This window comes from Pongo abelii, chromosome 15 (genome assembly GCF_028885655.2).
Source record: "Pongo abelii isolate AG06213 chromosome 15, NHGRI_mPonAbe1-v2.0_pri, whole genome shotgun sequence".
In the NCBI taxonomy this organism is placed as follows: Eukaryota; Metazoa; Chordata; class Mammalia; order Primates; family Hominidae; genus Pongo; species Pongo abelii.
In genome coordinates, this window is record NC_072000.2 from 67521978 (window position 1) to 67547203 (window position 25226).

The 25226-nt window shown below is 38.2% G+C and overlaps 1 protein-coding gene across 6 annotated transcripts in view; it reads right to left on the reverse strand.

Moving 5' to 3' along the window:
• Nucleotides 1-6569: 6569 nt before the first annotated feature.
• Nucleotides 6570-25226, reverse strand: part of PPP2R5E (protein phosphatase 2 regulatory subunit B'epsilon) — a 175439-nt gene continuing 156782 nt past the window's right edge. For 4 of the 6 annotated variants that reach the window (XM_024231677.3, XM_024231676.3, XM_054530181.2 and 1 more), the window contains 6 exons: nucleotides 24348-24401; nucleotides 24193-24243; nucleotides 22039-22158; nucleotides 16874-17001; nucleotides 14491-14592; nucleotides 6570-8593 (listed from right to left, as the gene is read on the reverse strand). In XM_024231677.3, coding sequence (XP_024087445.1) covers nucleotides 8494-8593; nucleotides 14491-14592; nucleotides 16874-17001; nucleotides 22039-22158; nucleotides 24193-24243; nucleotides 24348-24401 — 555 coding nt within the window. In that variant the 3' untranslated portion in view covers nucleotides 6570-8493. The remainder of the gene's footprint in view (nucleotides 8594-14490; nucleotides 14593-16873; nucleotides 17002-22038; nucleotides 22159-24192; nucleotides 24244-24347; nucleotides 24402-25226) is intronic. The other 2 variants (XM_063715592.1, XM_054530183.2) reach the window with 1 other exon arrangement.

Below are 25226 nucleotides of genomic sequence, written 5' to 3' on the forward strand. Positions count from 1 at the left end.
GCTCAGTGATGTTAAGAAATACAGTGAATGATGAGATAGGCAATCTCAACAGAGAAAGAGAAACTATAAAAATGAACCAAGTAGAAATTCTAAGGTAAAAAATGCAGTATCTAAAAGAAAAAAAGTACTGTATGGGCTTAACAGCAAATAAAGATGACAGGGAACAACCAGTGAACTTAAAGATAAATCAATAAGTTATCCAATTTAAAGAACACTGAAAAAAAAAAGACACTCTTTAAAAAAGAACATGGCACACCCACCAAGATGACAATAACAACAATAATAATGAGAAAATGAGTCCTGGCATGGATGTGGAGCAATTAGAACCCTCTGCTGGCAAGAATGTAAAATAGCGCAGCTGCTGTGAAAAAGTTTGACAATTTCTCAAAAAGTGAAACAGCAATTCTACAATTACCAATATATCCAAAAGAATTAAAAATAGGTATTCAAACAAAAACTTAAAATGAATGTTCCTAGAAGCACTATTTATAAGAGCCATACAGTAAAAATAACCTAAATGCACATAAACTGATAAATGAATAAATAGATGTGGTATATCCATATGACAGAATATTATTCAGCCATTAAAAAGAATGGAGTACTCATATATGCTACAACATAAATGAACCTCAAAAACATGCTAAGTGAAAGAAGTCAGACACAAAAGGTCACATACTGTATGATTCCATTGATACGAAATATCCAGAATAGGTAAATCTATAAAGGCAGAAAGCAGATTAGTGGTTGCCAGGGGCTGAGGCAGGAATAGGAAGTGACTGCTTCACGGGTACTATGTTTCCTTTTAGGGGGAAGAAAATATTTTGAACTAGAAAGAAATGATGGTTGCACAATATTGTGAATATATCAAATGCCAATAAATCATACACCATAACATGGCTACTTTTACTATGTGAATCTCATCTCAATTAAAACAAATTTTTAATCAACAGTACCTCTGTGACCTATAGTACAATACCAAAAAGTTAATACATAATTAGTGTCACAGAAGAAGACAATAGAAAGAATGGGGCAGAGAGAATACTTGAAAAATAATTATTTCAAATATTTGACTAGAAACTTACCAAAAACATCATGAAAGATTATAAATTTAGAGATTTAAGTTCAATGATACACACACACACACACACACACGCACACAGAGAGATCTAGATTCCTTTCTTACAACCTACACAGATGTTTATCCCAGAAATTTAATGTAATTAAGCACAATAAAACAATCCTATCATTTTAATATATTTAAAAAGTATTTAACAAATAACATTCTTCATGATAAAAACTCTCAGCAAACTAGAAATAAAAAGGTACCTCCTCAATCTGATAAAAGGCATCTAGGAAAAACCTATGACTAACAACACATTTAATTAAGATTAAATAAATTAAGAGCAATACCATGTTTATGGATTATGTCTTAGTCCATTTTGTGCTGTTATAACAGAATACCAGGGACTGGGTAACTTATAAACAAAAGAAATTTATTTCTCACAGTTCTGGAGGCTGGGAAGTCCAATATCAAGGTGCTGGCATCTGGCAAGGACCTTCCTGCTTGTCATCCCAAGATGGAAGGCAAGATGCGGAGGTAAAAGAGGGAGGACTGGAGAGAGAGGGAGGGAGGGAGCGAGAGAGAGGGAGAAAGAGAGAGAGACAGAACCAAACTCACCCTTTTATTAAATAATACAATGAACCCACTCCCTGTAATAACAAACCCACCCCCAGTCTCCCAGTAATGACATCAATCCATTCATGAGAGCACAGCCCTCATGTAACCCCAATCATAATCCCACCCAGGCTTTTTTTTTCCTTTGGTAGACATGCTGCTTCTAAATTTTATGTAGAAATGCAAAGGACTTACATTGTGCACAAGTACCCTAAAATCTTAAACTATAATAATAATAAAATAAAATAAAAAATAAATAAATAAAAATTTAAAAAAAAAGAATACCGAAAGCAATTTTGAAAAATACAAAACTGAAAGACAACTTGATTCAAGACTATAATAAAGCTACAGCAATCATGACAGTGTGGTTCTGGCATAAGGATAAAAATATCAACCATTAGAACAGAAAAGAGAACCCAGACTTAGATATATACTTTTAAGGCAGCTTTTTGACAAGAAAGCAGTTCTTTGGGGAGACTTTTCAACAATTGGCCCCACAATAACTGAATATCCACATGGAAAAACTGGACCTAGATTCCTATTTTACAACCTACACATAATAATCCAAGATGAATCACAGACCTCAATATAAAAGCTAAAATTATAAAGCTCTTACAGAAAAATGTAAGAGAATATTTTTTGGCCTGGGATAGGAAAATGGGGGGAAGAATGGTTTCTTAGATCACAAAAAACAATCATAAAAGCAAATAATTCTGCCTTTCCGCGAATGTGTATTGTATAATGAACATGCATCACAGAAGAATCAATCATGTACATTTAGACCCATTATTTAATTTGTGAGTCTCAATTTCCCCATGTGTTTAATAAGGCTAATAATCTCATTGATTTTTTTTTGTACTAATGAAATTAAGACTCTATCCAGAGGTTCTCTCACTTGGCTGATAGGCAATGAATGTTTATCTACTCTTGTTTCCAGTGGTCCACAAAAAGCATGTGCCTAATAATAAAAAAGCAATACTTTCTCCAAAAAAAATCATTTAAAAAAAGTCAAACTAATTCCCCTTCAACAATCACATACTTTGGTCTCCCTTAAAAAAATTTAAAAGTATAATGTAAACTTAATCTAATAGAAACATTACTTATCTAATAGACATACTACTTATACAAAAATCTGTATCCTTATTGTACATTTACTTTGCATCCATTCTTGTAAATATTTACTTATAGACAGGAAGCAACATTATGCAAAGAATTAAATATTTTCTTAAAATCATCTCTTAAGTCTCTTGAACCCTAAAATTTTTTGTTCCAAGTTTCTTCTTTCTAACTTACCAGGAGGTTGATCTTCAGGTGCTACAAGTGGTTATGCTTTGAAATACAAAATTGCTGACATTTACAAGGGCTTTTCCCTTCCAAACCCAGATTAATTTTAATATGAAATATTAATTGGTTAATTCCACATGGTTCCAATTTGATGTAATTTAATTAGCTAAGGGAGTAGATCACACCTAAATCAAATACTTTACCAAAAAAAAAAAAAACTATCCCATGGTAGCTTAAAGATAATTGCAAATCACTGAAAACACTTCTCATTGATTCACAGTGAGGACTATGCCCCCTCCACTTGAATCTGAGCAGGCTCTGTGACCGCGTGACCAATAGAATATGATGGAGGTGATGCCATGATAGTTTCTGGGCCCAGGCCTCAAAGAAGAGGCAGTTTCCACTTCCTGCCTCCTAGAACCCAGCTGCCATGCTGTGAGGAAGCCCAAGAAGAAAGTACTGTGAGGAAGAACTGAGACCCCTGGTTGAACTCCAAGCCAAATGTCAGCACTAACTTGTCAACCATGTAAGTGAACCATGTTGGAAGTGAAGTTTCCTGCCCCACCTGTGACACCCTGGTTGACACTCGAGGATCACAGACACGATATTCTTGCCAAGTCCTTCCCAAACTATAGATTTGTGATGAGAATAAATTGTTATTTTTCTAAGCCGCTACTTTTGGAGTAGTATGTTATACAGCAACCGATACTGGACCATTTCCCAATATTACATACTCATAATCATAAACTGACTTCTCAAAATGAAAGCCTGAACATACCAACCCCACTGCCTCAAAGCTAAGTTAATCAAATCTAATATTTGTATGGTTCAAAAGGCCACGGAGTTCAGAAACAAACAAACAAAAACAGCCAGGCACCTGAAAACTCTTCACTGCTTCTTTATTATGATGCACCCACAGTACAGAACCTCTCACACATCTGTGAAAGGGGAAGGTTACATTTCTTTTTGGGGAGCACCTTCATTTTTGTTTCTGTTACCACTTTGAAGAAAGCAAATCATTTCCAAAGAAAAACATTTTAAATTCCAGGTGTTTAAGACTCAGCTTGTATTTTGTGGTGTTTGAAAAGGAAGTAGCATGTTTTAGCCAGAGGTGGAAGATTGTTTTGTGGCATTTTAAGTTTGATGTGGATCAGAAGTCTTCACTGTCTGGTTGAACCAGTCTATAATTTTCATATGCAACTTTTCGTATCAAAAATGTTTCATTTTTACCTCTACTCACAAAGAGATGCTGTTTAAAAAAACACACACACACAGCTAAATTTAAAACCGATCATGAACCACAGCATTACTAACAGGGAAAATGAACTTTTGCTGCCCTCTCCTGCTAAAACAATGAAATACTAAAATACCCAAAGATTTATGAAGCTAAAGCGAAGTCCTCAAACCAAAAGCAACAGACATGTCATTCTCATTATACTTCAATCAAAAATCAGACAACAACCAGAAAATGCATTGGTAATATTTATATTTGAAAGTTCCCCATTGATACATGAGGTTTGGATTACAACTTATTTACAATAAGTGATTTCAAAAAAAGTAAAGAAAGAGGAAGGGAAAAGGGAAGGAGGAAAAGAGAAGCTGAGAGAGAGAAAAAAAAGAGAAAGGTGGGGGAAGGAGGGAGGGAAGGAAGAAAAGGAAACCTATATTCATAGACATCATAATATGGGATGTTTATTTCCAAGAGAGATACTACTGCTGCTATCGTGCACAAGAAGCAGCACAAATTAACATTCCGCTAGATCACAATTTGCTCAACTTTCTCTCAAGATGCACAATCCTTCTTTTAGATTTTCAAAATTAAATATAGAGGAATATAAAATGCAATGCCAATATACCTACTACAAAAATCTTTGTGGCTCATTCCTTAACTCCACTCACAGAAGCAGCTGAGCCAGAATACAAAAATAAAAATATTGATGTGCAAATAAAACATCAGTGATCATGTCTGGTGCCACCTTTTTGTTACAGGTGACTGTCACTTTAAGATAACATTGGTAATAGCATCAAAAGAGAATCTCTTCATTTCCTGGGCCAGGTCAGTGCATCCAATTAAAAGGAAAAAAAGGAAAACAAGGAGAAAAAACCACCCCAAACCCCAAAAAACTCTAAACACTTAAAAATGCCAATAACATCCATACATCCCTTTCCCATCCCACCCTCATCCCCACAAAAAAATAAAAAAGCTTTTAAAGCTCTAAATATACTTTTTTTGTTTCTTTCCATAGTGTGATTGAGCCTAGGGCTATACATTTAAGTATAGCAGGTGCAATTACAAGCAAGTCCTGGCTCTGCACCCTGGACTATCCCACGCATAGGAGGTACAAAATAAATTAAACCCTTTCATTTAGGCAAACAAGCCCAAGATGAAGGAGCATAACCCTGCTTGTGAGTATCCAGCGGCATCGAGGGTATTATTTATTTATTTATTTATTTTCTTTTTTTTATAAAAAACAGTCAAATGTTAGGGAGAGCAAAATATAATAAAATTTAAAAGGACAAAAACTCGACACTGAAGGAAAACAACTGGGGATACTTGCACAATGAGAAAAAGGAATGCATGCTTGATTCAAAGTATGAGATGGGTGAATTCACTCACATAGTTGTTCTAGGCCCACAGCCTAAGGCCTCAGCGTCATTCTAAACCACAGGGTTGTGTGTATTTTTCTCTTCCAAAGACACTCTTAATCCTATCCCTGAAACCAATATGGTAAGGATAAGGTTGGAGTGATCATCACTCACTAACTACAATATTTGCTATTTAAAAAATATATTTATATATAGTTCTGGAAATTATGAAGCAAACAAAATATAACACAAAGATGCACTTGTCACAATTAACTCAAGTTGCAGCAACAGCAGAATTGTGGGAAGGGACAGAGAGAGAGGGCTGCTGCAAATGCAGCAAGTACATCCTGAAATATGTCACATAGTGCAACAGTCAGATTACCTCAGTTACTCTGCGTCACTGCACACAACATGACTAATGTCACATTGTCACTTTCCATTAAAAAAGAAAAAGACAGTGTTTCTTCTCAGAAGTTGCCCTATGAATTTTAGACATATAGCTTTAATTGATTCTATAAATATGTCTAAAATGTGGCTTTATTCTTCTCAGTTTGGAATGATCAACATACAAAATTGACATCAAGGAGGATAGCTGTAAGTGTTCACCTTTACTCTTGAAGACAGGGTAAGGTGCAAAAAAGGATCCTGGCCTTTCTCATTTCAAATGACTGCATTTCATTCCAATGGGCAGAGATTCTTCATAAACCTGTGATTTTAATGTCTTCTACCTAAAAGATGAATTAATGGCAAACAAAAGTTTATACTATATAAACTAAATATAACGCAGAGTTGAAACTAAAGGGCTAAAATGACAAGGGCTAAAAAGGAGAAGATTTGTTACAAATTTATTTTTTATCACTTTGTTCCAGCATTTTTAAAGTCAGTTGTTTTGTCTTTGGCAGCCTCTGCCAACTTTACAGTGAATCCCCATCAATGTTCTTTTAAAAAAAAAAAAAAAACTATTAATTCCATTAAACCATGTTGCGTCTGGTGTTGCATATGACTTTTTTTTTTAACTGCTGGGTTGTTTTTTTTTTTTTTTGGAATTAACAATGCCAGTTTTGTTTTTGTTTTTTTACAAAGTTACCGAGATGACAATATCCATAATTAGCTGACTCTTACGTACACACTGTGACCTGATCATCCTGAAAAACTTTATGGGGGAGAAAGGTCAGCAGCTTTTTTTGTTTTTCTTGAAAATAATAAAACTGCGTATTCTACTTTATATTTAAATGTAAGGAAGAAAATATACAAGCCCATATTTATATTGTATTTCTATTAAGAGCAACAATAGTTCATATGTTCATGTTTGCTACTATCACAATTCAACACATGAACACAGAATCAGCTCTATACCATGAATACTGCTGGAAGTGATGGTTTAGGATTACCAACTCACTGCCGCGATGTCCATAACAAGCAAAAGCATCCTGGAAATAAACCTCCAAACACATATCTTTCAGTACATAATAATGCAACTGCATTAGGTAAGTACATACTGTACACAAGTTTTATCAGCAGTTTACCTACCCAAGATGTAAGATTCTTCATTTAAATACAAAGCAGAGAGCCAATAAGATATATATATATATATATATATATATATATATATAAAATACAGCCCTAGATTTTGTTTTTTGTTTTTTTTCTTAAACAATTTGGTCACGATGCACCTTTGATATAAAAGCATTTTTAAACTTTATTATTAATACTCAGGACATTAGGAATTTCCAGATTTTTGTCAGTAGCATTTGTAGAACCACTTTTGGTAACAAATACAGTAGTTAGGAATATGCATCCAATTCAGAATGCATAATAATGTTTATCCTGAATCCTTTCCGGCTAAAAACAGGGCTGGCGCTGTGATGAGATATAGAACGAGAATCTACAAAAAACACTGTAACATGTTTGTTTTTTCCCAGAGGCTACATCCTCTTTTGCTGGAATACTTTATAAATACATATTAAAAAGTAAGGCAACAACTCCAAACAGTCCAAGCTGTTTGCTCAACTCTTTTCCCAATTAGATTTGCAATCCTGGCGATCAATTTCATGGTTGTATTGTTTAGTGTTTGTCTTTCTTATTTCAAATAGTCCAAAAGGATGTTTTTCTCGCATTTCTAAAACATCTCTGGTATGTGTGTTCAATGATATATGCAACTAATACTGGTCAGGTACTGAAGCCTGTAATGTCCCAGTGCCTGTTTTCAAAGGATTCAAGACATTGATTTGGATTCACCATAAACTGATGCATGAATCCAATATTTCCTTCCCTACTATGTTTATCACCTCTTCTCTTTTAACTCCTAATTTTAAAACTAAAGGAGTACCAGGACTACCTGGTTACTGGAAAGATGTTCACCCCAGTAAACTAAACTTTTATCAGGGACTTTTTTATAATTCATGACCCCATTCCACGTGGACATTCAACTCAGGAAGATGTGCAAAAGAAAAAGATGTCAAATTACAGTCAAGTTATCCAGAGGAGGATGTTATACAAACTTATAAGGAAATGACAGTCTTTTTTCTTCCTTTACTATAAATACATTTAACAGCTTAGCAGAAAGACAAGCTAAATTTAAGATTGTTCACATTTGAAAATTGTATCATACTCTCTGCTAGTGATAAATAAGGAACTCCCGATAATGGAATTTTAACATAGCAATTTCATCAACAGATCTTTGAAGACCGATTTTTTTTTAAAAGAGCGTTAGAACAATGATTATATTTGCAAAGTTCTGAGAAGTCCATCTACTGTCCAAACTTTGGATTGAAGTCCTTATTTTGTTTTTTCCTTTACTTAGAGACAGGTATATACAGTGCTGTTGTAATAATGAAACAAATGTGAAATCTACTGTAAAGTTGCACAATACAGAAAACTGTTGCTCCATCTTCTACTACATAAATGTGTGACTCCACAGGTTAGTAATGTTGTTGTCATTGTTTTTGTTAAGTTGGAATTATTCCATCACGTCTAAGACCTCTCTTTAACTCCAGATCCTCCAATTTTTTCCACAATTCTTCACGCTCCTTTTCTTTCTTTTTCTCACTGAGGAAGAAACAGAATACAATGTAAACAGATGAGGTTTAATGAGATTATGCAACAATGAATATTTTACAATTTCACCTTGACACTCCTTTATACTTAGCTTAATTCAGAAAATTAACTTTAAAATTACTAAGAAACAAAAATGGGAATGACTTATATGCATCAGTTATTGAAAAATCAAGGGCATATTAGTGATTTTCACTTGCAGCTTAGTAAGAATCTTAATTTTTCTTTATCTCCAAATAGCTTCTCAAAAAGGATGCTGGAGATGACACTGATACAGAGAATATAGTAGGTCAAGAAAATATATCTGCTCCTTTATTCCTATCTATTTTTCCTACCTCATGTATATTTAAATTCTTCAGCAGTTTAGAAGAAACTGAAAACTTGTGATTTCACTTTTAATGATCTGAAAAGAACTTGGTTGATATTATTATGTATTAAATTTTAATGCATCAAGCGTTCAAATTGGGTTCAATATCAATTTCACTGATTTTAAATTTAGTGATTTTCAGACTTTGAGATTTCACTATTTGGTAAAATTTCCCCCAAAAATTGGATGTCCAAATTAGAATCGATAAACTTTATTTTGCCAAGGACATTTTTAAATTACCACATTTTTACAAAAAAAGGATTTTTAACATTAACCAAGTAGGAAGTACATGATGCAAGAATATAAGACTATATTGTAAGTTAAATAAATTCACATTTATTAAAAATAATTCACTACACTGTCTTTGGTTTTTCCATGTTGCAGCGAACCAATAAAAAGCAGACCCAGGCTAGGCACAGTGGTTCACGCCTGTAATCCTAGCACTTTGGGAGGCCGAGGGGGGTGGATCACCAGTGAGACCCCGTCTCTACTAAAAATAAAAAAATTAGCCGGGCATGGTGGCGTGTGCCTGTAGTCCCAGCTACTTGGGAGGCTGAGGCAGGAGAATCGCTTGAACCCGGGAGGCGAAGATTGCAGCGGGTGGAGATCGCACCACTGCACTCCAGCCTGGCAGACAGAGCGAGATTCCGTCATCAAAAAAAAAAAAAAAAAAAAAAAAAAGCGGATCCAGATTAACATTCATAAATCCAGGAATTCAGATAATTCCTGAAAATGGGGGCTCCACCATCTCAGGCATGGGGATATAATCCATGCACTACCTCACTTAGCAAGGATTAAAACTTCAGCCACAGTACAATTTCTACGCAGGGAAATCCACATGGGTTGAGTGAAATTTGTATGTAATTCCAATGCCTCATTTTTTAAAACATTATAACCAATGTTTTTTAAAAGTTATTATCTAGAGCAATAGAGATTAATCTTCATCCCCTCCAACTCCCAAAAAACTCAAGAAAAACCTAAGTAATTTTATATTCTTATTCCACTAGAGACTTGAGGAAATGTTGAATTATAATGCCATAATAGTCTAGTATTAACCAGAAATGTTTAAGACCATATGGGAGCACAAACCGGTGGAACTCTTTACAATAAATGCTTATGGCTTAGTAAAGCCATATGGTGATTAATATCATGATTTAATAGGTAATATTTTCATAACTTAGGCCTTGTTTACCATAATTAGTTTCAGCTATCTCAAATACAAATCTGCACAATATAAATTTCAGTAAGCAGAATAGTTTTCATATAATTACCTATTTGTTAATTTTGACCCTGAAAAAATTGCACTTACAGGACAATAAGGGCAAGGACAATAATCCTCCAATCTTCTTCTGGTTTTTTCATTTTTGTTTTTGTTTTTTTCTTAGAGACAGGGTCTCATTCTGTCACTCAGGCTAAAGTGCAGTGGCACAATCATAGCTCACTCTAGCCTCAACCACCTGGGCTCAAGCAATCCTCTTGCCTCAGCCTCCTGAGTGGCTGGGACTACAGGTGTGCACCACCACTCCTGGTGCATTCCAGATTCTAAACATAATCAAGCTGTTTGACAAATTATCACTTTTTGTTTCTCAGTACAGTCTGGGGATAATTATAAGGTCTAAATAAATGTTAGCAAAGACCACAATTTGGGTATATATAACTCAATTCTATAGATCCTGCTGACTTTCGATGAATATGACCTTTTTATTTGGAGAGAGAAAGGGATGGTAAGCAAGGGCTTGGAATTTTACTCAACTAAATAACATTTCAATGTATTTCAGGTTCCCAATGCCCTAATTTGCAGTTTCAACCCATTTATGCCAGAGGTTGCAAAATTTTTTTGTGAAAAATCAGACCTTGGCGATGACCTTGAGCAGTGGGATAGAAATGACTCCCACAAGCTTAGCATTCCAATAATGGAACACTAGGCATAAATTGGTTAATTAAGTGTTGACATCATTAAAACATTCATCATCTTGTTACTGAAGTGTTTCATGTTTTTGATCAAGAGATTTATGGCACTCAATGCAATTTATCCTGTGGGGCTTTTCTTCCAACTGAGCATTATGCTCACTTATCACACGGCTTTCATACTGACAACATTATCTTTAAAAATTCTAAATATTGCTGATATAGTTATTGTCACCCCCAATCTTTCCCACTTTTCTCTCTCCCTGTAGGTGGAAATTTTAATGCTTACCCACACTGTCATGCAGGGGATACTGTCAAATTCCCTTCTAATTTCAATTTTACATAGCACTAATGTTGGCATATGTATCTAACAGTGTTAAATACTTATTCCACCCACCATTTTCAGATTCGTAATATTTCAAAATTTGATCTGAACTGAAACCATTAACTTCTTGCCATCCTGAAGTAAAATTGTCCATTCAGTTATTACTCTGACAGTACCAACTAAATTTCTTCATTCCCTTGTCCTATTCCCACACCTATGGAGAAACCAATGTTCCCATCTGTCAGTACACCCTTCTATTGCTCATTTGACAAATTATTATCCTTGCTTTTAAAAACCCATTTTCTCTTTTTTTTTTTGAGACGGAGTCTCCTTCTGTCACCCAGGCTGGAGTGCAGTGGCGCAATCTCGGCTCACTACAAGCTCTGCCTACTGGGTTCACGCTATTCTCCTGCCTCAGCCTCCTGAGTAGCTGGGACTACCGGCGGCCGCCACCACGCCCGGCTAATTTTTTGTAATTTTAGTAGAGACGGGGTTTCACCATGTTAGCCAGAATGGTCTTGATCTCCTGACCTCGTGATGCGCCTGCCTCGGCCTCCCAAAGAGCTGGGATTGCTCTTGTTGCCCAGGCTGGAGTACAATGATGCAATCTCTGCTCACGGCAACCTCCCCTTCCCGGGTTCAAGTGATTCTCCTGCCTCAGCCTCCCGAGTAGCTGGGATTACAGGCATGTGCCTCCACGCCCGGCTAATTTTGTATTTTTCAGTAGAGATGGGTTTTCTCCATGTTGGTCAGACTGGTCGCAAACTCCCAACCTCAGGTGATCCGCCTGCCTCGGCCTCCCGAAGTGCTGGGATTACAGGTGTGAGCCACTACGCCTGGCCCCCATTTTCTCATTAAGAAAGTACACTCAGTATAAATAACTGTAATATGCCAGAATATCACAATCAACAGCATAGTTTTATATATTCCTGGTCCCCTTAGTTAATTCTCTTTTTCAAGGGTTTAGTCTATTTAGTCTAGATAATAATCAGAAAACAGTTTTATTATTGAAGTTCACTAAATACAAACCAAATAATTTGAGTAGAAATAAGTTCTTCAATATTCTCTCTCTCTTTTTTTTTTTTTTTTGAGACAGAGTCTCACTCCAATGTCCAAGCTGGAGTACAGTTCTGTGATCTTAGCTCACTGCAACCTCTACCTCCTGGGTTCAAGTGACCCTCCCAACTCAGTCTCCCTAGTAGCTGGGACCACAAGCACATGCCACTGTGCCTAGCTAATTTTTATATTTTTAGTAGAGACGGGGTTTCACCATGTTGGCCAGGATGGTCTCGAACTCCTGACCTCAGATGATCCGCCCGCCTCAGCCTCCCAAAGTGCTGGGATTACAGGCGTGAGCTACCGTGCCCGGCCAAGTTCTTCAATATTCTTGATGAGATTCTACAGATTTAATCCTGGTTCAACTAGGATAATAATAATGAGCTTTCAGAAAAGATGTTATGCACAATGCACTTTTAATGGTGCACCACAGTATTAAAATGTACCCTTGGCCGTTTTTTTAAGTAACATCCTTTAAAGATTTTAAGTTTGGGACAAGGAAGGTTATTATAAATTTATAATTTGCAACAATCGCTAATATAGTGAATTAAAAGTTGTTTAGGGCTGGGCACGGTGGCTTATGCCTGTAATCCCAGCACTTTGGGAGGCCGAGGCAGGTGGATCACGAGGTCAGGAGATCGAGACACCATCCTGACTAACACAGTGAAACCCTGTCTCTAGTAAAAATACAAAAAATTAGCTGGGCGTGGTGGCGGGTGCCTGTAGTCCCAGCTACTCAGGAGGCTGAGGCAGGAGAATGGCATGAACTCGAGAGGTGGAGCTTGCAGTGAGCTGAGACCACGCCACTGCACTCCAGCCTGGGCAACAGAGCGAGACTCCCTCTCAAAAAAAAAAAAAAAAGTTGTTTAAGCTGTGAGTATGGATTAACATATCCCATAAATCCCAATATTCTGGGTAAAAAATCTCAGCCTTTTCTGAGATTCTCAGCTAAATACTCGCCACATTCCATAATTAAATTGGTTTTCATAAACCACATCCCTGGTAACTTAAAATAAAAAAATCATTGCAATGGTCCCTCTGCCATCAAACCTTTCCTCTCATTGCTCTTTTTATCAATAAAATGCAAGTGACAGACTAAAAATGAGACAAAGCAAAGCACCAAGGGAACCAGAGAGGTTCAGCAAGACCCTGGGTATGAACACTCGCACATATCTCTGGGTCCTCTGAGGTCCACAGTTTTATAATATACAAAGCTGACATCTGCTTATGGGTGATCAAAGCCAAACCACAGGCTCAACTACAAAGAGCTCTCTAGATTTCTATCATCTCCCCAAGTACATCTTTTGGAAAGTAGAATGCATTGGACAAGATTTTTACTAAGCCATAAGCATTTATTGTAAAGAGTTCCACTGGTTTGTTCTCCCATATGGTCTCAAACATTTCTGGTTAATACCAGACTATTAGCCTTCATGTTTTTTTCACTGATCTTTAAATTGTAATAAATTTGTTAGGTTCTAGTAAGTCCTGGGCCCAAGAGCTAGATAAATGGTGCCTCATTCCTCCTGCTATTGGAGTGAAGTACAAGATCTGCCCAATTATACTTCAAGTAAGTTCAGAGTGGGAGTGAATCCCAGAGAGCAAACTACTTGATGGTCCCTTTAAGTGAACCTAAAATACCAGTTATATGCTGGGCTCTTAACCCTGAGGCAAAACTGAAATATTATCAAAGAAAGGAAAGAAAGCGGGCTTTATCAAAATGACAGTGTCACAAAGCTTTGTTACTCAGTGGCACAGTAATAAAGACACAGTTAATAAGCGTGCAAAAATGAATATATAAATACAGTCATGTGCCAAATAACAACATTTCGGTCAACACAGACCACATATACCACGGTGGTCCCATAAAATTTTAACAGGGTTGAAAAAGGCCTACTGCCTAGTGATTTGTGTTACAGTTGGCTACGGTATTCACCACAGTAACACGCTGTACAGGTTTGTAGCCTGGGAAGAACAGGCAATACCACATAGCTCAGGTGTGTCATAGTAGGCTATACCATCTAGGTTTGTGTAATTACTGTACACTTATGATGTTCACACAATACAATTGCCTAAGGATGCATTTCTCAGAACATATACTGGTTGTTAAGCAATGCATGACTGTAAACAAAATTGTGCTGCTTAAGATTTGGGGTACAATTAGGCAACTTCAGCAAAGAGCAAGGAAAAAACTCAATAGTTTTATGCACAGCTGACAAAAAAGCTTTAAAAAGTTACCGCTGACGATCTGACTTGTATGTGGCTGTCAGCTCGTCAAACATGGTGCTGTTCATTTCCATAAATGCCTTCAACACATTGTACACCAATGCCACAATAGCCCTGGAAAGCACAGAAAAAAGGGAGCGTGTTAGTTAGTCTTATAAAATGGGATACTGAATGAAGAAAGCAAAAGCACAACTTTTGCCTGAATGATTTCTCATACTGCACATTGTCTGTATCCTTTTTTAGTTGGAACAACTGAAAATGACCTACAGTTCATTTCCACATCAAGAGATCTCAAGGCAAGATAATTTTCTGAGGGGTGGTAGAACTAGAAAAAAAATCTAACTTTGCCCTTCTATTTTTTTTTTTTTTTTTTTTTTTGCAATGGAGTTTCACCCTTGTTGCCCAGGCTGGAGTGCAATGGCACCATCTTGGCTCACCACAACCTCCACCTCCTGGGTTCAAGCAATTCTCCTGGCTCAGTCTCCCGGGTAGGTGGGATTACAGAAGCGAGCCACCACGCCTGGCTAATTTTGTATTTTTAGTAGAGACGAGGTTTCTCCATGTTAGTCAGGCTGGTCTCGAACTCCCAACCTCAGGTGATCCGCCTGCCTCGGCCTCCCAAAGTGCTGGGATTATAGGCGTGAGCCACGGCACCCAGCCTGCCCTTCTAATTATTGGCACCCAGAATAGAGCTGCCTGTGGGCATTTGATAATTTAATAAAAAGGCAAGTATAATAGTAAAGCAACTTCACCCTAAAATAAGGATCTGTGATAGCACTAACCTTAGACACCTGAATTTGCATAGAATTCTATTTTCTAAACACATAATTCATCAAAATCAGAAGCTACTTCCATAGAAACAAATGTTATATATGTGTATGTATATAAATTATTCTTATCCAAAGAAATGAAATCAAGCCCTCATGTAGGTTGGGTGGTTCAATATGAATTATTTGTCTAGCTCTGATCTGCACCAGTACTGCTGACCCAAAATATATGCTGATAAGATAACTGGCAAGCTGGGATGGTTGCTATTAGCTATGGGACACTATACAGCTAAACAGCCAAAATGGTAGCCCATACTCAACAAGAATTAGCTCTTGGGCAATGTGAGGACAAGGTTATGATGGGCTTGATAGCTTCAGACTAGAGTCTAAATAGCTTTTCCTTTTGCAAAAATATCCGTTGCTTCCGTTTTGCAACAAACATGCTCCTAATACCACTGAAAAATGCATTAGTAAAAATTAGCCATATATTAAATAAACCATGAGTCTGATGTTTCCAAAACATTTACAAGAACGTACACTTGCTGTATAGCTTCTGCCTTGTGCCATTAAAAGGAAAATTTAAGTTCTTTTCTGTTAAGGTTCCAGAATGACCTTCCTCCCAAGGGCAGTGATGGGAAAGCACCAAATGTAGTATACTGAGTAGTTACAGACACTTGCTAGAACCATCCTCTAGGTCCTCAAGAGACTATCTGTATAAAGGGACGTAACTGTTTATCAGCTCTTTATTTTTACAAGTTCTATTAATATAATTAGGCAAATTTGAAAAATGAGAAATGTGATTTTTATAATTACATGCAAAATTTTTAAAGATAAACATTATGAATATACTGAATTGTATCTCCCAATTTTTAAATGCCACATTAAATTTTCCTTCTATTCCACAGAGAAAAATGTAAAGGCATTCAAATTCAGAATGCTTTAACTTTCATAGGGCTGGATGTTAAACTTCCCTTGATGATTTTAAACTTCTTCTTTTCCAAGAGATACATACAGCAACTGAGTTAGCTATTAAGAAATAGATCACACTAAAATGCAAACCTAGTCAGACCACTTCCCCACTTATCACCCTTCAGTACCTCCTCATCATCTACTTGGTGAAGGCTCACATGAGTCCCATAATCTTTTCTAGCCACATCCTCTAGCACCCTCCCCAAAAGATCTTGTGCCTCAGCCCTCCCAAACTCACAGGTCTCAGAAACTGACAGCTGCTTTTTACATCTTTGTGCCTTTTAACGTGATGGATGGACCCACTGTCTGAAAGGGCTCTCCCCATGCCATCCACCTGCCAAATTCCTTTCAGATTCAGTCTAAGCATGGCCATGCTGTCAGTATCTACACACCTCTCCTCTCAGCTGCAGTACCTCCCCAAAAGATCTGCTACCTTCATAGACAGATCAAGAAGTCTGTCTAGTAAACAGATACTTTAACTGGTATTTTGTTAAAGTATCTGTTTATTTTCTCTAGTCAGTGAATCCCCAGAAGGTAAGGATTTTATCTTTTCACATACGTCTTCAGCAACAAGGACAGCATCTGGCACATAATAAGGCTGAAGGGAAAGAAAGAGAGGAAGGGAGGAAGAGAATGGAGGAAAGAAACTGAAAACCTACGGATTCCAATGTTCTTTTGAAATCCTATAAAGGCTGGAAAACATGATGGGAAGGATGACGTTAGAGTTTTCTTCTATCAAACTCATGATGTATTCATTATTCCAATAATAGAGTGCTCTTTCTGCCACCTTTGGGAAAAGAAAAATAAAATGTTAAGGGAGAGAAAAAGACAAAACAAAATTATAAATTTTTCCAAACAAAAGTATTTTAAAAGGCTATTTTTAAATAATTCAATTAAAAGTAAAATTAAATATTAATCACATTTTAATTTTTTTTTTTTTTTTTTGAGATGGGAGTCTCGCTAGTGGCGCGATCTCAGCTCTCTGCAACCTCCGCCTCTCAGGTTCAAGCGATTCTCCTGCCTCAGCCTCCCAAGTAGCTGGGATTACAGGCACGCACCACTGCGCCTAGCTAATTTTTGTATTTTTAGTAGAGATGGGGTTTCACCATGTTGGCCAGGATGGTCTCGATCTCCTGACCTTGTGAGCCACCCACCTCAGCCTCCCAAAGTGTTGGGATTACAGGCGTGAACCACCGCGCCTGGCCCACATTTTAAATGTTTGTGGATTTTAAATCTCTTAGAAAATTCCAAAGTGGGCCAAGCACAGTGGCTCACACCTGTCATCCCAGCACTTTGGGAGGCCAAGGCAGGCACATCACTTGAGCCCAAGAGTCTGAGACCAGCCTGGGCAACACGGGGAGACCTCGCCTCTACAAAAACACAAAATTAGCCGGGATTGGTGGCATGTGCCTATAGTCCCACCTACTTGGGAGGTTGAGGTGGGAGGACTGCTTGAGCCTGGGAGGCGGAGGTTGCAGTGAGCGGAGATCATGCCACTGAACTCCAGCTTGGGTGACAGAGCAAGACCGTGTCTTCTCCTCCCACCAAAAAAAATTCCAGAGTGGTTCAAGTGGTTCATCGACTCCGGGAAGGAAAAGAAGTTTTCCTGTTAATTTATATTCTTCTCTAATTCTGCCCATGTCATCTGATTCCACACTTTCCTGACATCACTTTAGCACATCTCACTGGTCCCCTTTCTTATGTTTTTCATCACATACACTTAGATCGAACCCAGTGCCCAGCATATGGTTAGCATTCAGTCACAGCTACTGAGGAACAACCACAGTTGCCCATCCCTGTAGAGCAGCTAATATTTACTAAGTACCTCCTATGGGCAGGCACTGTGCCTACACAGCAAGTAGAATGTATCATCCTTACCACCACCCCAGAAGGAGATACCATTGTGCTCATTTTACAGATAAGGACACAGAGATTCAGGGAGACTGAGTAATGCAGGCAAGGTTACACTGATAATAAATGGTAAAGACTGGGCCTCACTTCCAGGGCTTCTTCCAGAGTTTGTTTCTGGTCCCTTCCTGTGCAAGCCAGATGTCTCCTCAGTTTCCGGTCTCAGGGACACTGGCTGCACCTACCCTCTCTGCTCTCTTAGATCCCTTTTCTCTGCCCACCATGCCGTCAGCTAGCTCTAATTTGGTCTGCTGGGCCTCATTGGCTCATCTTGGATTTCATGAATTCAAAGGAACATCTCAAAAACAAAACCTAAAATCTCTAAAAAGGGTAGTTACAGGGGAAAAGGGAAAAACAGACATTTATACAGATTAAGAAGCTGTGTTTTAGAAGAGAACAAAATGGTATAAGATGTATCTACCGAAAGACACTGAGAAATCAGAATTTTTCCATTTACGTTATTCAGCTTGGTTCAAAAAACAAAACAAAACAAAACCCTGAGACTCATTAGGCACCAGACCCTGAGAGTACAAAGAAAACAATCATTACTGCATGTTCACTATATGCCAGGCACTGTGCTAAGTGTCCCACATATATAATATCTCATTTCCTCACAACCAACAGAGTTGGTACCATTACTTCTCTATTTTGTGGATGAAGAATCTGAGACTCAGAGAGAGAAGCCTTTGGCTCAAGGTCACATGGCTAGTAAGTGGCAGATTCCAAAGTCTCTATTCTTAACCTCTTTACTCTGTTATCCCTAAAGAGTTCACACACTGGTGGGAGAAGGGGCATCTACAAGCCTATCCAATGTAAACTGTGACAGATGCTATATGAGATACATGAATAAAGTGTCAGGGGAAGGAGGGGAAAAGAGCAGAATCAACAATCCAGATGACCTGGGAAACAGAAGGGTGGCAGAAATGTAACATAGGTGGGGCTGGGTGTGGTGGCTCATGTCTGTAATCTCAGCACTTGGGGAGGCCAAGGTGGGTGGATCATTTGAGGTCAGGAGTTTGAGACCAGTCTGGCCAACATGGTAAAACCCCCATCTCTACTAAAAACATAAAAATTAGCTGGGCATGGTGGGGCGTGCCTGTGGTCCCAGCTACTCGGGAGGCTGAGGCACAAGAATCACTTGAACCCGGGAGGCAGATGCAGCAGTGAACTGTGACTGTACCACTGCACTGCAGCCTGGGCAACACAGCAAGACTCCATCTCAAAAAAAAAAAGAAGAAAGAAATGTAACATAGGCAAGTGGCATTTAAGTTGGGCTTCAAAGGATGAAGGAAAGGGCATTCCAGGTAGAGGGCATTAAGGAAAGGAGGGCAGAGGCATGGACAAGGACAATGTGTTTGGGAATCATCAAAGCAAATGAGGTAGCTGACACAGATGAAGCAGGAGGCAAAGAGAGGGAGAAAACAAGGAGTAAGAATGAGGCTGTTCTGAACATTCTAACTGGTTGGAGGAAAATCCTAGGTGCCTCCTTCTTTACTGGCATCCTCCCATGGTCTCTTTGGACGTTCCTCCAGAGTCCAATATCTACCTGCCATTTAACTCTAACAACTTCCTTCATCTCTTATATATCCATTTTAATATGTAAACCCACTAATAAAATATGTATCCAGCCCCTTAAAGAGGAAAGGTATTGTTTATGCAAAGTTAAAAATTACTGTGTCTGACAATAGGACAGAGCCACTACTTTCCTGGGATCCATTGTCCTTCTGCACACACAGAGGCAGTGTCACCAGCGTGCAGACCTCAGATCCTAATGCCATACCTGAAGCAAACAATGATAAGTGTCTGGCTACATAGGGCAGCCACTCAATAAATGGATGAACCAGCAAATTCATTAATAAATGTTTGTGGATGAACCAGCAAACATTTATTAATGAACACTTAATAAATAAGAGCCTCTTCCCTTTGTTCTCAATTTTACTTCTGCCAAATAATTTAAAATCCTTTTTTCTTTCTTCTACAAATTGAATTGTGTCCCCTCCACAATTCATATGTGGAAGTCCTAATCCCCAACGTGACTATATTTGGACACAAGACTTTTAGGAGGTAATTAAGGTTACATGAGCTCATAAGGGTGGGGTCCTAACCAGATACTATGGGGGCCTTATAAGAAGAGGAAGAGAGTGAGATTGCCTCTCTCTGTATGCACATGCCAGGAAAGGCCACGTGAGCATACAGCAAGAAGAAGGCCATCTGCATGCCAGAAAGCAGGATCTCACCAGAAACCAACCATGCTGTCATCCTGATCTCAAACTTCTGGCCTCCAGGGCTATGAGAAAATAAATGTCATTTAAGTCACCAGTCTATGGTGTTATGCTATGGCAGCCCGAGCTAACCAAGACATGGCCTCTCTTTTCTAAGCTTCTGAGTATCACTTAGGCCTTTCCGGTGATGCTCTTTTTTTTTTCTTTTTCTTTTTTTTTTTCTTCTTTTTCTTTTTTTTTTTTTTTTCTAGATGGAGTTTCGCTCTTGTTGCCCAGGCTAGAGTACAGTGGCGCGATCTCGGCTCACTGCAATCTCCGCCTTCTGGTTTCAAGCGAATCTCCTGCCTCAACTTCCTGAGTAGTTGGGATTACAGGCGCCCACCACCACGTCCAGCTAATTTTTGTATTTTTAATAGAGACGGGGCTTCACCATGTTGGCCAGGCTGGTCACGAACTCCTGACTTCATGATCCACCCGCCTCGGCCTCCCAAAGTGCTGGGATCACAGGCATGAGCCACTGCACCCAGCCGGTGATGCTCATTTTTAAAAAGATACTTGTTCCTTGACCTCCATAATTCCAAACATCCTGCCGAAAACTGAAAAAAATAAGGTAAACAATCCAGATGTGTGAGCACTAAAGGCCCTGGGTGGTATCAAAATATGTATATACTGTTCTGTAATTTTTCCATTTTTATTCAGGCTTGTCATGGTTTCTACCTTCTTTATTCTTGCTTTGTGGTACAACTGCTAGACTGCCATAAAGTCACTGCTTTAACATATTAACATGTCTTTTGGTCAGAAATCAAAACAGCAGCAGCAGCTAGCGTCTCTAACTATGCAGCACAGTGACAGCTTAGGGAAAAAGTCCAAAATCAAATGACACCATTAGAGGTGTGGTTCTGTGCTAAGAACCACAGTCTGAACAATCTCTTCCAATCAATAGGCAGAGTCTAGGTTTATGAAACGGGCCTTAGGTGAGACAGCCAAAGAATCAAACCTAACGTGTGCTCCCCCAGTTTACCCTTCTTCCGTCCTGTGTGAGTTCCACAGCACTGCAGTCACGGCCCCAAGAAAGAAAATTGTTGCCCCGAGTGGCCACAAGGAGGCAGAGCAGTGCTATGGGAAGGTCACTGGCTTTAGCAAGCAGCTACACCAAAGATCAAAATTTGACTCTAATCTCTATTAACTTGGGACCTATAGTAAATTGTTCTCCGAGCCTCATTTTTTTTTTCATCTAGAAAAGCTTCAGAGAATAATGGGACATTTATAAATAATGTACGTAAAGTATCTAGCATAGTACGGAATATTAGGTTTTCTCCTTTTCCTCTTAAACATTATTTAGCATTCTCTCTTACACACTGGAGAAACCCCACCAGCCCACTTATTTAGAAATTATCTGAAATACTTTTGACCACTTTGAGCTTCAGTGTTCACATCTGTATGTCTTTAAAAAAAACATAATGCCCTCCTTGCAGGGTGTTAGGAGAATTAAAGTTACTGGAGAGAAAGCACCATTACTGTGGCTGTTAGGCAGCAAGTGCTCAAGATAAGCTGGCCATTATTAAAATTATCATCATGTGAGGAGATAGCAAATAAACAAAACGTAGCTAGGGTCCATTACATTGCTTTTGAAACAAATAAAATTTAACCAAAATAACTCATGCTCCCTGGCTCATGTCCTCTTTACTACTAACCTGAAAATGGGGGCTAGATACACACTTGGCGATTTGTTTAAACAAAGGTTCTTGGATTTTAACAAATTGTGAAGGTTCAATAACATCCAATATTTCTTCCAGTTCCCCAAGGAACATGACCTGTAAGTACAAGCAAAATACAAGATGTGAGGCACATCATGAAAAAAAATCCGTAAGAACAAGGAGGATTAATGAGAGTTTAGACTATTTTAAGAAAAATTTACACATAAAACCAAACATACATGAACCAGTCATTATCCCATGTTAGATGTTCGTTCCACAAAGAATTCACTATAGGGTACTTGGAAAAATTCTACATACTTGGAAAAAATACCCTACTTGGTATATATATTACACAGAACGAGGGACACTCACACACTGCACTGGCCCCTGAGAAGCAAAACGGACCCCGTAGGGCTTTCCTCTCTATTATTAGTAATCCAGCTCTCTTTCCACAACACTTTTTTTTTTAAAAAAAAAACAATGAGAAGGAGAAGGTGGCCCTCCTAAATGGAAGAGCAAAAGTTCAAACGTGGTCATTTGCCAAATACGTATAGCCCCTGCTACATGCTCAATGCTCTAGAACGCACTCATTAATACAACAAAAAGTTCAAGAAACACAAATGAGCAGATTCACCCACATGCAGGTGCCACTTTAAACCCATGAGCATGCACTGACGCATTCTCCACACACACACACACGCTTGCTCTCTATAGAGCACAGTGAATCTTGTGAACTCAGCATCGGGTGCCGCAAGAAACAGAGTTTTTAGATCACATATGGAGCCAAATCCGCAGTAGTCAATTGTTTTAAGTATAATGGGAAAATGACAGATAAATAAAAACCAGTTTACGTATTTAGCTATGAAAAAATAATTACTTTGAAAAAAAATAAAGTGAGTAATCAAAATATGAAAAATAACAATGCCTTCATATTTTGAGATGTATCTGGGTAGCAACGCACAGTTCAATTTTATCTAACAGATTTTAAGAAATTAAACGACTTTCTGAAATTAAAATAGGGTTTGGAGAATTGAAGCTGATTTGAGAAGGAAGGCATTTCTGCTAAAAGTAAAATATAGTAGACCCTTGCCATTTGTTAATATGTATATGGAATTTCTCCCAAAGTTTTAACCAAATATATAAAACTAACAGCTGTTCTTTTCTTTCTGAGCCATTTTCCACATGGTTGCTAACCTTCTAGAAGAGTGGTTGCAGATCTGTGCTCAGTTAGGTTCAACTCCAGCTAAGAAACTCAGGTACTACCCCATAACAACCTCACAAAGTAGTACATGCCTGGTGAGTTCTCAGCAAAGGTACAAATGACTGTAGGTCTGAACCCCCCAGGGTCATTTGTGAATGGTTGAAACTAAAGGTCTGTTGTCTCTTCTAAGATGACACAGCAAGATCTACCTATACTATGCTTTAAAGTGAGTATTTGGGCAGGCTGCTCTAGCATCTATGTACAGTGACAGCAAAACCTTCATATTATGAAGGGGGCCACTCGGAAGGGAACATCAACACAGCTAGACAACTGGACACCTGATTTGGGCCTGGCCTGGGCTTACTGAGGCTGAATAGCACAGTGAATAAAAAGCCAGGGTTTAGGAGTCAAGGAGGCGAGTTCTGGCCTAATCATCTGTACTTACTTAGTGTATTGGGGCAGGCTATTTAACCTCTCTACAGTTTCATAACTAGTAAAACAAGAGTTTTGACAGAGCTGCCTTATAGAGTTACAATGAGGTTTAAATGAGATGATGCAGTTTTGTTTTGTTTTTGAGACAGAGTTTCACTCTTGTTACCCAGGGTGGAGTGCAATGGCACCATCTCGGCTCACTGCAACCTCCGCCTCCCAGGTTCAAGCGATTCTCCTGTCTCAGCCTCCCGGGTAGCTGGGATTACAGGCATGCGCCACCACGCCTGTCTAATTTTGTATTTTTAGTAGAGATGGGGTTTCTCTATGTTGGTCAGGCTGGTCTCAAACTCCCGACCTCAGGTGATCCGCCCACCTCGGCCTCCCAAAGTGTTGGGATTACAGGCGTGAGCCACTGCTCCCAGCCCTGATGATGCGCTTTTATACATGCTTAGCCCAATCCTTGGCACTCAGCAAAATATTCAGTAAGCTATGAACACTCTCTGACAGTAAGCACTTACCTCTTTTTGACTACATGTTTTAGGCCAAAATTTCATTAACCCCCTAATAACCTAAAATGAAAAGGAGAAAAACAAATGGCATTTAATTTTTTCATATATACTTCTGGGAAAGGTAATTTTTCTTAAGTTTTTGAAATTATGGAAAAAAGACTTACTGGTTCTGTGAGTGAAGGATCTTTCTCCAGAAACTGTACTATACAATATGCCAGCTGAGTAAAAAATAAAATAAAAGGCAAAATTTTAAATTCTATACAGTAAGGGCTCAAAAGATATACTATTAAAACTTACTGAAAGGTTTCCAGACTGGTTTTAATAACTTCACATTAAATTCATTTTAATTGTCATAAAATCTATATAAAGTAAAATACGAAACTACTTTTTCAAGCCAAAGACTAATATTAACATGACTCCAGGGAACTTTTTTTTAAAAAAGAGTATTAGGACATGAAGTATGCAGCTAATGAAAAGCAGAGGTGAGACATCACACTCAGCATATTGTGGAATTATCTCACCTACATACACTTTGAGCTACATCTCAGGGGCTTCCTTTCTCTCTTTGCTAATATCAACAGTACTGAGTTTTACTGTAGTTCCACAAGAGTCCTCTATGGGAAGTAAGCACTTAATAAAAACTTTGCCAATTGCCTGAAATGGCACATGCAAACTAAAGCAGTTTCATGAGGAGATAAAAGGTTGTACCTGCCAGTCAGAACCTGGAGAAATGTAAGAATAGTTCTACATTGGTACTAACACATCTAAGTAAGATTGTTTAAAATAATAATCATGAAATATGATATCCCATTTCAAAAACCAAAGGCAAGATTGTAAAAGGGCTTGTAAAGATTCTCGGACAAGAAAACCACCCTCGCAAAAGAACATTTTGATGGTGTTCTAAATTAGAAACATATGGATTAATTTTTCCTCGAAATACAGAATTTCACATTTAAAGAGGAACAGTGCTTAGAAAAATGTGTCACGTTTTTATGCAAACTCAAAACCTTCCCAATGGGGGGAAGAGGGAGTCAGAGTCTAGC